This window comes from Chanodichthys erythropterus, chromosome 5 (assembly GCF_024489055.1).
Source record: "Chanodichthys erythropterus isolate Z2021 chromosome 5, ASM2448905v1, whole genome shotgun sequence".
Taxonomy (NCBI): Eukaryota; Metazoa; Chordata; class Actinopteri; order Cypriniformes; family Xenocyprididae; genus Chanodichthys; species Chanodichthys erythropterus.
Genome location: NC_090225.1, coordinates 12618114 through 12635463, shown reverse-complemented (window position 1 = coordinate 12635463; position 17350 = coordinate 12618114). Strand labels below are relative to the sequence as shown.

General features: G+C 35.9%; 1 protein-coding gene across 1 annotated transcript; it reads left to right on the top strand.

The window, feature by feature from the left end:
- Positions 1-828: 828 nt before the first annotated feature.
- On the top strand, positions 829-17089 carry fam204a (family with sequence similarity 204 member A). The gene is made up of 7 exons (XM_067385203.1): positions 829-1234; positions 1448-1535; positions 1863-1896; positions 2989-3091; positions 5491-5580; positions 16227-16336; positions 16712-17089. Exons 1-7 carry the CDS (start codon positions 1004-1006, stop codon positions 16761-16763), a joined length of 708 nt encoding a protein of 235 aa, XP_067241304.1. The 5' UTR covers positions 829-1003; the 3' UTR covers positions 16764-17089.
- Positions 17090-17350: the final 261 nt, after the last annotated feature.

The following is a 17350-nucleotide window of genomic DNA, read 5'->3' as shown; positions in this document are numbered from 1 at the left end:
CATATAAGAGCATTCTTATCACTCTGGAAAACATGAGCAATTGTGTTTTAGTTTTAAAAAAAACTGAAAAGTGAATATATATTTATATGTATTTCATAACTGAACCGGCAACAATGTTTCAGTAAGTTTACTCATTCTTACCTCAAAGTTTGCTACTGCATAATATGTAGTATTTTCATTAGGAATATTTCTGGTCAAGGCATCTTATTCAGGTTATAAGCCATATTTAATTTTTCATGAATGAAAACGAGGCTGTGAGTGATAGACATACAGTCTGTTTAATAGGTTGTAAAATTCCATTTTTGATTTTCATAAGCAGAAACAAACCTCCCTAAAACGTTGGAATAAAGTAATTGATACAATATATAATTTTCATTTTTAATGACTTTTGACATTTTAGTTTGGCAATTTATTTATGGCTAAAAATGGTCAACATTTAATCACCCGCCATCTATTTAGATTAGATTTTAAAAGAATGTTATAACACATTTTATAACAAAAATGCAATTGGATAAAGACGTAAAAATACAGTTATTCATTTAGAAGGCTAGTAGTAGTACGTTAGTAGTAGAAGTTGAATCAGTAATAATAAAAAGAATAATAAATTATAATTATACAGAAATAGACAAATTGACGAATTAACAAAAATATTAGTCGTGAACTATTATTCATAACACAGAACAACAGCTTCCATTATTTTGTAAAAGGCAGGATCCGAGTTCATAATAATGAGATTAAAGTAACCAATCAGCGTTTCTGTTACAGCTTTCGCTCCTCCGCCGATCCAATAATGAAGCTCTATGTTCAAAACACGGAAATACAGAACGCAACTGTAAGCGTCATGCTGTTATTGGTGTTGTGCGCTGATATATTGTGATGTCGTTTTATCGTCCGTTTCATTTAATAATATATTTGCTTTATACATAAATAACCTCCGTTTTGTGACATAGAATAATGCGGGAGTCTGCCACAGTTGGGTTTTTGATGATTCGCCGGATTTAATATGTACAGTGGACTTCTGCCGCCGGGTCTCACTGAGGCTGACCTGAGCTCTGATGATGCCGATGAAGGAGTAACACCCGAAAATAGACAAGGAGAGACAGACGAGCACCCCTTATGTCAGTCAGGCACAGAGCAACATTCAGTTGAATGTAATAAGTCAAAAACTGAATTTCACAGTTATGATGCCTCTAGGGATGATTGTCTTCCTGGAGTTTCCTTGGATAAGTGGCAAGTACGTGGACTGACTGAAGTTATGCATGTATGCAGTTATATTGTCAGAGAGTGCAAATCATGTAGTGATTAAATTATGTATTGTAAGTCGAATTGTGCAGCATACTTAATAACACTACAGTAATAAACAAAACAAGTTGCATTCATTTCAATCATCATAATATCATTATGTCAGCATCACTAATTGACAGCACTGTTTTTGTTATTGTTGCAGAAGTTCAAAGATCTCCAAAAAGCAAAAGATGATCAGAGAATGAAGCAACCGCAAACAAAACGGCAAAGGAAAAGGCGCCACAAGAAAGGTCAAGTTGTCTACTCTTTATCCACCAGTGCTCTTATCCTATACTATTTCTGTTGTGGTTTATAGTATCTAATTTATTAAACATTTCCATGCTAACATAAAAATGCACATTTGTAAAGGAATTTGCAATGCAATTACAATGATGCCAAGTATTTTGTTTTGGTTGTTGGGTGTCCAGTAGGATTTAAAACTAATATAATCCACATACACTCTATTTGTGGAAATAAACAACACAATTTCATTATTTCTTATCAATATGCCTTAATTCATGTGTATACCTTTTTAGACACATTTAATTTACATATTTTTGTTGTTATACCTTAAACAGGTGGGACACAGAATTGCGACACTGAGCAGAAAAGGTATGGTGGACAGTTAATGCTGATTTCCAAAATGGACCATTCAAACAAAACATCAGTGCATTAGTCAGCAGGTCTTGAGAAAGACAATGAGAGAAACATGTGTAAACTACTCGAAGCTGATATACATGTCCTTAGGCTTAATAAACTTTGTTTTTCAGTGGTGAAGGAATTAATAAATTAAAATAAAGTTCTGAAATGTTTTATTTGTTCACAGACTGATGTGAGAAATATTATAGTACACTAATACACTACACAACTATTTGCTTAGGGTATGATGGGCACACAATTTTGTAAGCTTCAGACTATGAATCCATAGTATCAAACGTGTTATTACATTCGGTAATGTGTCCAAAAATCGCATACTGTCTGAGTAGGTACTATATTTGAATTTGAATGTACTTCATGATGTTCTGTATTTGAATGTGGGTAGTATGAGTGAAATTTGGACGTACTACATCTGCCACGTTGTTACCATCATGTGACCTACCACCAGCATCAGTTGCGTTGCTTCAATGGCATTAATAAATCATCTCCCATGGCCTCATTGGATGGTAAAGTATCCATCGAATGCACACTTTGGTATCTCGGTGGAAGTAATAAGTCATCTGGGTACTTTTTGCCTACTGTTTTTCGAATACTGTGTATTCAGACATACGTATTGTTTTTCACATACTATATATTAGGGAAGTATTCAATTTCGGATACAGCGATTGTTCATTTGTCAATGAGGTGCATGTTACGGCATGAGTTTGTTGTGTTTGGAATGGCTTGAAATGTCTGGTAGTGTGTGATTCTTAGTTGGCAGCTGTATGGTGCTTAGTGTTTTAAAATCTATTTGAAAGTTGTGTAGTGTATTCTAGCCTCGAGGGGAACAAATAGAACATGTTTCATCTTAATTATGAAATTCTTCACATTTGAAATCACCTTCCTATTTCACCATGCACACATATTTACCAAAACTCTGACTGGGTCTGTAATTCACAAGAAAAGGGATGTGTACAGAAATAATTGAATCTCACAAAGTATACTTGCTAGTCCTGGAGAGAATAATAATAATAACAGGAAGACTTGTCATTCTGTGTCTTTGCCCAGGGAGCCTGAAGAGAAACAGGAGGAGCACTGGAAGGAGCTAACGCAGTATTTTGGCATCAATGATCGACTCAAGCCTCCTCCTTGTAGCAGACCTCCTCTCATGGTAACAATGTTTCCACCATCTTCCTCTACCTCTCTGTGGGTGTCCTAATTCCACTCTGATGCTGAAAGCATTTTTATCCCACTGCCTCGTTCTGATCTCTGCCTACTGTATGTGTAACTCGTAATTGTTTCCTCTATCAAATGTGAAAGACAGAGTGAGGAGGCGTCCTTTCTTCCACATGACACTGAGCATAACAGAATAGATCATATTATATTTAATGATGAGATTACCTTAATCTTGACATGAGGATGTAGCTGCACTGTCTGTTCTGGTTGGTGTTTAATATTTCCTATATGAGGTGGATTTCTCCATTGAAAGCCACAGTACAATGGAGTCAGGAGCTCTCTGTAATGCTGTAATTCAGTGATAGGGAGGGGAATGCTTGCAAATCAAATACACAGGACAGCTTGTGCTACAAATATGACAAGATTTTCCCCACTCAGAAGCTGAAAGGGCATCATATGTAGAACTGCATAAGGAATATAATAAATGGCATATGTCTTTATTTGTCCTCTGCAAATGGACCTGTTTTTAGTATTACCCACTCTACCAGCACATTGAAGGTGGTATTAAATATCAGCCTCCTTGAGTTTCGCATTTTGTTGCATAGCCCTCCTGAATACACATAACAAAGAAATACTTAATTTAACATCAATGGTGATTGTTCTGTTAGGAGCACGTTTGACTATTGAAAAATAAAACTTCTTCAGACTGTGTTTAAACATTTATGGAATGTTTGGATTTGGATTATGGCCATGTTGGTGGATTTTGAATATTGGCGTGAGGGTATTTTTTTAAAAATATTTGCAAATTTTAACGTCTGGTAACAAATCTACTTTCAAGTCATGATAATAAAGAAACAGATAAAAAAAATGTTTTAGGAAAAAATGGATTTTAACACTTTTAGTTTTTAATTTACTTATATATAGTATATTATAGTACAAATAAGTAATTAAAGAGCCATTAAACCATTTAAAATAATTATAATCTATTCTGTTATAATAATTATTTTCTTAGGGATTTAGGTTTGAATTTACTGTGCATTTAATGGCTGCATTGTGCTGGCACATAAACATTGTTGCTTTACTTCCTCTGCATAAAAAAAACATATCTGTATTCATTGAACAAAATTCACCTTATCAGCACTGAGCTGTTAGCAGGAATAGGTTTTTAATTCTTTTCTGTGTTGTCTGTGCACAGGCTTGCATGTACGTATATTGTACAGCTCATTTAATTTAAAGCAATAATATGTCTTTTTGCAGTGTATGATTTCAGTCTGTTCCTTGTGAGATGAGAGCAGAATATGTGAGAAAAGGATTCAAGAAAGCTGACTTTGTACATTGGCTCGTAATTTAATTTCGTCATGCAGGAATTTCCTGATTAAATTTTCTATAAATAAGTCTCTTTAAGTGCAAAGCTTTGTAAACAGAACCAATTCATTTGTAACTTCAAGCCCTTTTTGCACTAATGCATATTACTTATCATTCTGCAGCATTAACTCAAAACAGTTTTTGCAGTTATTTTAATTTGTAAATTGTCATGTAAGCAGAATGTTGGCAAATGTAATTTGTTTTAAGTAGGAAAACGCTGTTAATTCAATTGTCCATATCGTTTAATGTTGAGCTCAAGTAATTTTGCATTAGCGAGGTTATTGAGTTAAAATATTGTTTTGATTATATATATCTGGTTGTCCTGTTAATTTAGACAGCTCTGCTGCTCCATTTTCCCTCACTTTCAAAAGCTATATCTATTTTGGATTAAACATTATTAAAGGGCTGAGCATATGCTGTGAAAATACATTTTAATGGAGTTGTGAGTGAGGCTGATTGGAACAGTCCCTCTGAAATGTTTACCTAAGCAGAATTAATATTATATGACCGTTTCTGAAATCACAGTATGGAATATACATTAGCTCAGGAATAAATTACATCAGGTAGTTCTTTTTCTGTTTAGTTCTGTTTTTCATTGTGTATGTATTGCTATGTTTTCATCTTCTTTTGACCATAGGAAGCAACAAACACGTCTAGAATTAGTGAAACTGGTAGAAAATGAGAATGTTGTGTCTTTGTTTTGGGATTTGTCTTATGGATCCTTAGTAGCAGACAGAGAGCTCTTCTCCACCAGTCCTGCTGCTTTGATGGAAATATCTAATTAAAGACCAACATTTATGTTTGGTAACCTCCTGTGGCTAGACAGATTTTTTGCCTAATATTTAATCAACCAACGATTTTCATTTACGAGAGGAAATCTACATATTTGTTGTAATGGCAGTCATATTAAAAAGAGTGCCTGGGGGAGTTTTTAAGTTACTCTTTGATTTTTTTTAAAAAAAAAATTTCTCATCCTTCTATTTCTATTTGAAAATCACTTCATTTTATTTCCCTCCTTCTCATCTTCAGTCAGGCCTGGAAAAGAGCATAGAGAGTGCCATCGCTGAAGGGGACTATGGGAAGGCGGAAGAACTGAGTGACAGACTTGCCACTCGAGAGGTATGTTGCCCAGATAAGCCATCTCGGGGGGCGCACCAACTGTGACAAATTGAGCTAATGGGTCTGCGGCCATTTTGCCTGCAAAGACAGAGGCTACAAACACACGCACACACACTTGGGCAGAAAGTCTTGCAACCCTTTTACACTAAAGTTAATGGAAAGCCCTCCCCCAGTTTGAAGTACGGCGGTGTCTATAGAACTTTCGGTTCTGCCTTTTAATGAAGGCTACAATGCTTTCAACCCGAGCGCTAAAACATTTTCAAGGTGCCAGTTTTACACCTTTGAAGTGGGCTCATACCTAAATACAGTGCCTGCAGTTTTAAAAAGACACATTTTAGGAGTGTACGTAGGATCAAGCGCTTCGAAGCTAATTTGGCAGAAAATGTTACATTCGCACAGCTGTAATTGCAGTTAAAAAGACATTCAACTTTTCTGAAGTTGGGGCAATCATAGCAGGCAATATTTTTAAGCCTCACAACTTTGATTCAATGGAATCTGAAATGCATTCCACTAAATTCCAGCCTAGGCTTTGATTCCAGCATTACTGCATGGAATTGATGTTCACTGTCAAACTTAAACAGTTTAGTACAGAAAAGATTGGGGTACGTACTTCTAGTTCACTTTCCTATACATTTGGTGACTTTGTAGCATTTTTAAAGAAAACATGATTTTTATTTCTTCAGTCACTCCACCCCAAACCAAGTGTTTTTTAATACAGAAGTGGTTTGACAAAAGATCAATTGTGCAAATTTTCTTTCTTTCTTTCTTTCTTTCTTTCTTTCTTTCTTTCTTTCTTTCTTTCTTTCTTTCTTTCTTTCTTTCTTTCTTTCTTTCTTTCTTTCTTTCTTTCTTTCTTTCTTTCTTTCTTTCTTTCTTTCTTTCTTTTCAGTGTTTGATGGGAAAAATGTCAAATGGTGATGGAAAACTCATCATTTGGAGTGAAGAAGAATTCATTTTATTCTTACCTTTTATTTATTCTTACCTTAACCCAGGGTTGAGGAATGTACAGTGTGAAACGTCAGCGTATGAACACCCAGGATTAGTTGGTAATCCTGGATAAATTTTGAGCAGTGTGAAATGTGAATCAAGATAACCCAGGATTCCTCTAACCTAGGATTTAAAATGACCCAGGGTTAACTCTTTCCAGTGTGAAAGGCCTTTCTTTCTTGCTTTCTTGCTTTCTTGCTTTCTTTCTTTCTTGCTTTCTTGCTTTCTTTCTTGCTTTCTTGCTTTCTTTCTTGCTTATTGTACCCTGTTGTCAGGCATATTTTTTATAGCAGGTGTCAGTCATACAAACAATGAACCAGCTTTATTTCATCATGCAGTTGCGTTAAGATATTACATAAAGTAGAACTTAATCGTCTGTTAATAACTTTATATTTAGGTGTATTAAATTGTTTGTAGGCCTCATTCTGCAAATCATTTTTGTGATAACAATTTTCTTTTACGGTTTATTGCCGTACTGCAGCTTTATCTATTCCTGGCTTTGCTGTTTTTAAATGTATTTTTCAGTTTCTACAATAATTAATTTTCTATTAAGATTAATTTTATAGTTTTACTGTGGATAAAACAGTCTCAGGTCATGCTTCGATAAAGCTCTTCCATCGGGAGGAGCAGTGTTAATCGTGTTAACCTCAAATATTAGTTTCCTACGTAATCAATTACAGCTTGTTTCTCTTGGTGTAAATGTGAAAATGACACCATTTACTCCGCACTAATGAAATCATATTGTGATGCTGTTGATTGTCGATTTGAATCAGTTCAAAGCAAGGTGATAATCATGTTCCTAACAAGCGTAGCGCCATGGGAACAAGCATTAAATAGCTCAGTAATGCCAACAACAGGCCCTTGGTTTATAGGCAATTTTCTTTTGAGAGTCTTTAAGCGGTAATCCATACAGATGCCACTTACGCTTATCTCTGGAGTATCTCTGTGGTTTTATCTTTTTCTTCCCCAGGTAGACGGAGACATAATAACGGTTTCTTTGGAAACCGTTCTCAGAAACATTTCATCATTACATGGGCTTCATTGTGATGCCACACGGCTATATCAGCCCTCGCCTTTGTTCTTTTGTTTGGTTGAGAATGGCAGATTTAAGCATTCCTTCACAGAGAGTTTATCTAGACTTCAAAAGCAGGTAAAGAAATTTCAGAGATGCCATCATGCTGTCTAAAAGCTTGCAAATGACAGCACTGAAATGTTTAAGGTTAGTGCCTCTTATCAAATAACACTGGTATAGTAATTATAGCAGGCTGTGTTATTAGTTTGCCATTGCTTGCAGGTAAAAACACAAACACAAACTGCATGGCTTTCCTCTTTGATTGACTTACCAGGACCATGTTGTCACAGAAAGCTTCTTAGAGCATCAGTGGATTTGAGCAGACTTAGCAGTCTTGAATCTCTCGCTCAGCCAGACAGCTGAGGTCTGCCTCTGACAGAACACTGGCAGTCGCTGTGCAGTAATGCCACTGTTAGCTGCTTTATTTGTTCTCCACTAAAGACTGTATATTACAGATTTCACCAGGTAATGTGCATTTGTCATCTGCTGGACATGTCCCTTATGCTCTATAGACTGATTCAGCATCCCTCAGGGAGATGTAGGTATGGAAGATTTTTGTGAACATGCCAAGATAAGATGATACTTGCATGTTCTTTGTATCCAAAGTTTCATCAACCATGTTAATGGTAACAACATTCTCCTGTGGTTCGTGCAATGATAGGGTAGGTTGCACATATGGAAGATCATTTCTGAAATTTGAAGAGTTTCAGATTTAGGTATATGTGCTGCACCATTTGTTATTGTAGCCATACTTTATGCCTGCATATGTGTGCCAATGTAGCTACATATGTAGTACCATTCAAAAGTTTGGGGTCAGTAATTGTAAAAGTCTCTTATTCTCACCAAGGCTCAATTTATGTGATCAAAAGTACAAATTTTTAAATGTAATTTATCCATGTGATTACAAAACTGGATTTTCAGCAGCCATAACTTCAGTCTTCAATGTCACAATCATCATAATATGCTGATTTGGTGCTCATTTCTTCTTATCATTAATGCTGAAAACAGTTGTGCTGCTTAATACTGTGAAAACTGATACATTTTTTCAGCTTTCTTAAATGAATAGAAAGTTCAAAAGAACAGCATTTATTTGAAATATATTTTTGTAATATTATAAATGTCTTTACTCTCACTTTTGATCAATTAAAAGCATCCTTTTTGATACTTCTTTCAGAGAAAATAATCTTACTGACCACTATCTTTTGATTAAAAGCGTGGCTGTGTTAATTCAAAATTTATCCTTTTTACCACTTTTATTTGAGAGGTAAGTAGAGAAAGGACAGAAAATGGTCAAAATAGAAAGGGAGGAACAAGATCTGAAAGTTGCAAGCCAGATCTGAACTTGACCATATGAACACCAGTGCTCAATGTGTGTTGTTGTTTTTTTTAACTGAAAGGATTTAATCGCTACACAACATACTATCACTAACATTTCCAGTGAACTAAACACAAATTCTAGATAAACAGAAATATGTTGTCCCTTTTCAAGGGTCCTTGGGGGCAATTTGGGTATTAGTTAAGCATTTTATGCCCTAATTTGTAATCCGGCTAGTATTCATTATCACAGCGCTCCGTGCGGCCACAGAGCGCTCTGCCCAGGATAAATGTTGTTGCAGACACAGCTGTTTGAAATAATGCATTGAACAGTCAATAATCCCAGCTGTGGCAAGCCTCAATTTCAAGGTTCTAATAATATTTGTGTATACTGATATATGAAATATCATGCGTTCTGTAATATGTTTACATGCTAATACAGCGTTAAATTAAAGGGTTTAGAAGTCGATGAGACAGTGATATACTAAAGGTCTTGTGATATTTTTTGAGCCTCTTGTTTTTGTCCTCGAGAATGATCTCTATAATGGGCCAGAGGTATTTTAAAACTTTTTTTCCCCTCAAATCAAAAGGTTTTTATACTTTATATATATATATATATATATATATATATATATATATATATATATATATATATATATATATATATATATATATATATATATATATATATATATATATATATATATATATATATATAAAATAAAATAAAAATCTGCTGTTTTGAAATGTTTAAATGTAGACAAATTATTGGTTGCTTCCTTGTTTAGCTTTTTTTAATCATATGATAATATTTTATTCCTTGTTTCCTTTAATCTGCAAATTAAAGCAATTTGTTAAAACCTTCTTTCAAGTTATCCTAAAAAGTGTGTGTTATGCGGGCTTTCATCTTTGTCTAAGTGTTTAAACACAAATTTGGATAGTAAAGGGTTCTTTGAGATTTTCCTTTCATGAACGTGTATTCAAATATTCTGTTGAAGGTTTAACTGTTCTTTTTGTTTTTGATTCACAAAGTGTTTTATAAATTAGTGTAAAAGGTAAAAGCTTTTTAATTGATTAGAATTAAATACAGTGTTATCAAATTCTTCACTATGTCCTCTAACAAACCCAAAAAAAAGACAGGTACTAGTCCAAAATCCAACTAACTGACCTTTTAAACGTACACTCTTAAAAATAAAGGTTCTTTATTTGCTTTGATGGTTCCATGAAGAACCTTTATCCCTTTTATAACCTTATAAATTATATTATTAACATGTCCTTCACATCAAGAAAGAAGTGGTTGTTTTTAAGAACTGATCACCGAAAGGTTATTTGGGGAACCCAAAATGGTTCTTTTATGGTTTTCGTCGAACATTTTGGCTTCAATAACCATATAAAGGACATGTGCTGTTTTGCCATATACATCTTCCCAAAGTCTATGTGCGTTGTTTGTTTCAGGTCTCAGACTTTGGGACTCCATTATGTACATATATAATGCCTTGAAATATAACATAATTTAGTTTACCTTTCAAAGATTATGTCAAAGCTGTGACTGTTTGGAAATGTTATTTCTAATTTGACTTTTAGATCCATGTTTTTATTTCAGATGTTTTGATTTTTTTTTTTTTTTTTTTTTTAAGAGAATTAATTACTTGCATCAACTTATTTTTAAGGGGTTTCATTTAGCCTTCTAAGCACATTTTAATAACAAGAGCTGCAGTTTAAATCTCTGTGGTAAAGACGAACTGAGCAAGACTAAACAAAGGACTGTCACACTCTATTATTTCCTACAGTTTTTCTCTGCCCCGATCACAAATATTAGCTCCGCATTACCACTTCAAAACGTAGACTTCCTAGTCTCGAGCGGTGGGGGGTACCGCGTCCATTTCAAGTTCTCCAGCAGTCAGACAATATGAAAATGATTAAAAGGAGACGCAGTCTGAAAAGAAGTTGTTGGAGGGGGTGCAGTAAGATAAAGTCGGGGTAAGTGAGTGAGAATTCGAGAACACAGGCACATACATTCTTCAGTATGTGAGTTAGATGCTCACATTTCTTTTGCGTCACAACCAAGATTATACATTAGCATTGGCTTTATTATTATCGGTACACTTATTAAATGTGTTGCATTGCTTTTTTCTGTTATCAGCCTTCATCTCAGAATAATCAGCTGGGGTTTTGTCCTAATATGCGTTTGAAATACAATGTGTCTCGGTACAGGCAGATCTCTAATGACAAAGTTCTCTGAAAGTTTGCCTTTGTGTGTTCTTTACAGGGGTGTCATACTGTTTGAAGTGCCAGTATTGCAGTTAGGTCAAACTCATTGGTAGACACCAATCCAATTAAAATGCACTAGTTTGACAGCTTTTTGAAGGAAGTTAGTTGGCCTTTGTACAGGCTGCTAAGGCTTGGTGCATTAAACGTAATGTATGTCTATTTATTTATTTTTTTCACTCAATTATTAATCATCTGAACGTTTCTTTTTCCTGATTTGAAAGTAGCATGATTAGGTATTTTCATCCCTTTTCGCAGTTTATAAGACCCAGTCTGTAACGAAACCCCAGACTGGCTCTTCCTCCTGTGCGGGCCCCTCCGGCAACAAGAAAACTGCTAAGCAAAAACTCTCCTCTTTGTTCCATTTTCTTTTCAGTATTAGCAATTTATCACAGAATGAACTTTTATTATATCTGTAGATGACTCACATTAAATTTTTGCCCATTAATTTTGAAATGGGTTTTGAAATGGGTCCTAAGCTTTTATCAAATGCTGGGGAATCTCATTTGGATTATTGTATTTCATTAATTACTTGATAGACAAAGCATACTTTTCAATGTAGATTTTTTTGTGCTGTTTAATTAATTAGCATGTTTTCTCTTTTAATTAAAGCCATTTTTTTCGAATTAAAGCCCACAGCAAAACACATATATAATTTGTTTGTAATTAGCCCTTAATTGGTGGTAGTGGAAGCTTAGCACCCTCGTTTCCTTTTTTTTTTTTCCTGATTGCCATTTTATTGCCAGTCAGTCATTAATTAAACTGTTTTTCTAATTAGCTTATAAAACTGTTGATGGCACATTATTGTAAGTGTGAGTTCAAAGCTTGCTAATAAGCCTTGCCTGCTTAGAAGAGGGAAGATAATGAAATGCGCACAAAGCCAGCGAACTTTCAGACTTTTTTCCACTCCCTTGTTCCCTGAAGATGACAGTCTTATGTATCTGGAATCAGATTATTGGGGCTGAAACATAGAGAAGCGCATTATACCGAGAGCTTTTCCAACTATATCCCCCTCAGAGAGGCTGCTTCTCTGTATGTCTTGTAATGCTGTTTGTCAAGTTGGTGGCAAGATTACAGGAACTCCTTGTCTTATTTCCCCCACCACCCCCTTGAGACTGATAAGCTATGTTAACTGGATCTTTCACTGTATACAAGGATATCAAGTGTAGGACTCTCAATATGTCACTTTTGTTGAGAGGATTTTGTCTCCTCCGCTTTAGTGTAGATGACACAGGGTATTGTCACAGGAGCGTGGCCTGTTTCATTTCATTTAGGCAATGCAATGGTTTCCATGAGATTTCCATTGGTATTGTTTTAATGCAAGCAATGATTATTCCAATCTGTCCTAACTGAACACATTTGGCATGACAGAACAGAATTACAGTAATGTTATTGATTTATTGGTGATATTAGAGAAGGCAAATAAAGTGTTTGTATGAAACACATACGATGTTGGTATGATCAGTTGATTAAACAATTTATGGGTTTCACTTACACGAGAATAAAATAAAGTGGCACATTTTTGGTGCATAGTGAACACTTAAAGGGCTAGTTCACCCAAAAATGAAAATTCTATCAAAATTTACTCTAAACCTGTATGTTGATGGTAGCCACTGACTTCCATATCAGTATTTTTCCATACTCTGAAAGTCAATGGCTACCATCAAATGTTTGGTTACCCATATTCTTCAAAATATCATCTTAGTGTGTTCAGAAGAAAAAAGAAATTCATGCAGGTTTGGTACAACTTGAGGGTGAGTAAATGATGACAGAATTTTCATGTTTTGGGTGAACTATCCCTTTAAGTGTTCACTATGCACCAAAAATGTGCCAATTTATATGGTTCTGTAATATTCTCATGTAAGTGGAACCCCATAAATTGTTTAATCAATTAATAATACCAACATTTTATTAATTTAGTAGCATTATATATGTACTATAACTAAAGTCCAAAAACAAAAAAAAACACACACAAACAGCCTTAATCTAATAATCATTCCAGTCGCATACAAGTCAACAATGACCATCTAATATTGGCATTAAGGTGTGTGCAAGTGTCACTTATTTTACAGAGTGAATGTTATGTATAACCGCTATTGTATAAACCAATTTACAACTGTTGGAGTTTTAATTGTTTGCAACCTTTGCTTTTTCAGTATGTGGGTGCGAGTGAGAAAGCCTGGGTTATAGATGCAAACTTCAGAATTAATTTAAAACCTATTTTAAACTGCTGCAAGGACATCAGTGGAAAACCAAACTTTTCACCAAACGTATTAATTTTAAAGCATTTATTTTTTTCAAGATATTATCATAATATCATTATATATTTCAGAGCTTTGTCTGCTCCGATATAATTTGCAACCGTTATCGTCATATATTTGTGTAAGGCTCAATAATTAAAGAAATAAGGAATGAGCAATGCCTTTGCATCAGGTGATGGGCTAGCATTGTAAATTTATGCAGGATGCACATATTGCACATTAATGTTTTTGTCACAGCAGCCACTGTGGCAGTTAGTGATCTACTATACAACACCAAGTGGGGACTGCACTACTGTTGACTTAACCCACCTAGTGGCCCCACGTTGCAGTTACAGGGCTGAGCAGAATGAATTCATCCCTCACAGACCTTTCAAAGGTCACGACATTAATAGTGCTAAATAAACCAGGCACTGAATAAGGCTTTGCTGAGGACTGGCGTAAATGGCACACAATGCCTTTTAAAGAGGAGAGAAGAGAAGTAAACGACAATGAAAATGCATTGAATGTAATTCTTACGGAAATATGGGAAGGTTTAGTGTGACTACCTAGAACAAAGAGCACTAGCGCTTTTTGTTGTGTATGTTACCCCCCCCCCCCCCAACCAATTTTTTTTTTTTTGGGATTGTGATTTTCATTCCTTTTTTTCCTGCCCTGCATTTTTCCTCTGTGCCCGCATTTGATGTGAAAGGATTTGGCACTAAGTCACAAGAGAGGGAAAAGGAGGGGGGGATAAGGATGAAAAAGGAGGGAAAATCATGAAAAGTGGATCAAAAAAGTAAATGAAAAATAATGTCATATTACGGAAAATATGAGAGGCTAATTTGTGCCGACTTTTTGCTAATTTTGTTCTTGCCACAGAAAGAAGTGCTGTCACCTGCTCTGCGCTACACTGATGACAGTGCCAGTGATCCATGAAATAAGCTGCCGCCGGCTTTGTTCTGATAAGAATGAACAAATCTGCACAATGTACTGCGCTCCGAATCTCATTTTCATACTTGCATGCAGGCTAAAAGAAATAAGCTGTTTGCAAGGCTTGATTAATCAGACATTTGAGAGCTTTTTTTTTTTATTTTTTGTCTCTTTGATCTGCTCTGTCTCCTAGGTAACTTGCTTGACATTAATGTTGAGCCCCAGTAAAGACAATCGTGGGTTGTAGACTGGACTGATTTAAAAAAAAAAAAAATAGAGATCCTTAATGCTTTGAATATAGTAATGTGTGTGAAAATTGGGGAGTCCCGGCTGGAAGAGCGAAGGGGGGCTTTAATTTGGGTGATAGGGGCAAAATTTGGTTAAAGCTGGAGCGCAGGTTAATGTGGGTAATCCTTGTGTCGAAAATGCCGATAAATCTCAAGATTCAAACCTCAGAAGCCATTTGGCATCCTCGCATTTTGTTGTCTCAAAATGCTGCTTTTTCTTACCAGCGTCATTATTATGTCATGTTTATCATTTTCTGGTTGCGATAGCTTTAGCGCCTATTCCGCTTAAACGCGCCTCTCCAAAAACACCCTGGTGTGAATTATCTGCCAGCGGATCTCGCTAAACACGGGCATGATCACCCATTATAACTTCCCTCTCTGCGCTGTCTTGCTAGAAAACATGATTTATGGCTCTTAAAACCTCAAAAAAATGGCAAGGATTTTAAAAAACTGTCATAGTGTGTTAGCTTCAGGTTATGCAGACGCCTTTACAAATCTTCCAAGTGCCTGTATAGATGAATGCCTCGAGGGCCCAGCCGGAACCCCGCTCTCTCAGCCTGCTAAAGGCCTTATCTTAAATCCAAGCAAAGTACCATTAATCTTTTTGAAAGACCTTTATGGCTTTTAATGTATCCCAAATTAGAACATTTTACACCCTTGGTTCCTGAAATATGGCGATAAAAAGCCTTTAGAGTTTAATTTCTCCTTCCTGCTCGCTCTGACCTGCCTAATCCCAGCATGCATTAGGAGATATTTTAGTTTCAGTCTTTCTAATAAAGTTTATCCCACTTAATTATAATTGAAACATTTTTTTCCACTCTCTTGCTCTCTCCAGGTTTTTTCGAGCCTACAAATGGTGGCACATTTCCTCATTACCAATTGAGTTTTTTTCCCCTTGATTGTATTCTTTCACTGTTCTAAAGAATTACCCTCATATCCCCTCCCGAAAAAAACAGAGGCGGCGAGAGAAAGGCAGTGGGTAAAAAAAAAAAAAGGGGGTTTGCGATTTGTTCCAAGTGTTTATCAAAGTTTCTTGCGGTCCAATAATAAACCCATCCCAGGAGTGATGGAAGAGGCCCGGACTCTCCTTTTGTTTCCTGAGCCCTCTGTGTCACTCTGGCTATTGGAATTAATCTAGCCACACCACACACATTTCCCCTCACTGATACCGCCGACATGTGCCTCTCACCCTCCTCCATTCATTTTGCCATACTAAGTGCGTGCACTGCAATTTTCAGAATTAAAGGTCCTCTTTAGATGAACAGATTAAGTATATGAGATAATAACATTAATTATGCACATCCATGCTGAGTGGTGGAACGGAGGGTTGGGTGTCCTACTTCTATCTATGAACCACAAATTCTTTTTTTATTTTTGAAACTCGAGCATGTGCGTGTCCGTCCGGGATACGCCGTCCTCGCAGTGATGAAGATGAACCGGAGGCATTCTTCGAGCACCACCTTGACGTACTGGCAGTGTTGGTGAGGTTTGCCAGGCAGACTGATTTTCTCCAGCTAATGGAGCTTGTCTCTGTCTCCTTCTCAATAGCTGGCCGTGAAAATCGCACAAGCCGCCGATTGCCGTGACTTCGCTAGCACCAAACAGGAAGCAGAGGCTTCCCGGGCAGCCCAAAAAAGGAGGAAGCAAATCGCTTGGGGGTTTGTTGTGTTTTTTTTTTTTCTTCTTCTATCTGTCCCCGGTGCTGATACACTGCAGTTTCATTAAGTCACTCTGTATTTCACACTTTAAATGTCCCTTCTTTCCTGGACTATGTGTTAACTCATGTGTATTAACTAGAGCTTTCTAATGAGCATGCGAATGCTGCTTATCTCTTTGGTCAGTCTCTTAATGCCCATTGAATGCTGTGAGCTAGAAGTAGCCACAATATTCAGATTTTGTTTGCATTGACTGCAATTATATGCAAGCAAAATAATCTGCTTTTTCTTTGCATTGCTTTTATAATTTTTTTTTCTAAAATTCTTGATTTTAACTCATGTTTGTCACTTTTTTTTTTTTTTTTTTTGGAATTTTAGGTTTGAAGCAAAGAAAAGATGGGAAACCAAAAGCAATATGGGATTCATGTGACATGCACAGCAGTTGAAATGTTTTTAAAAAGATGAGTAAAGATTTGGCATGTTGATAACTGTTTATAGAGGTAATCTTTTCATAATACATTATTATTATTGCACTCAAATTCCCTTATTTGTCATTTAACATTGAATTTTTTCTCTGAATCAGTTTTTTTGGTCATTCATTCAGATTTGTGGGTCATTTTTATATAGCTAAATAAATTCTATAAGCACACCATTATTGTATGATTGGTCGTTATTGTATGTTTTTTTTTTCTCATAATTAAATCTGGCACGTACAACCGCACACGCCATTTATTTACTGCCGTAAGTGGGTTAATCAGGAGCCGCTTTTTTTCTTCCATGGAGGTATGGAGCGAGGGAAGAGAAAGGAGAGATTAGGGGCCTAATGCAATGTACAGGATAATATGCAATAGGATTTGCCTGGGCAAAATGAAATTTGTCGGCTGTAAGGAGGTTTGAGCAGTCATAAACGAGGAGTTTAGTCGGGTTCGAGTGTAAGATGACTGTGTGTGAGGGAGAAAGCGAACAAGATGGAGAACGGCATGTATGGCACTGGACTTAACCCATGATGCATCTTTG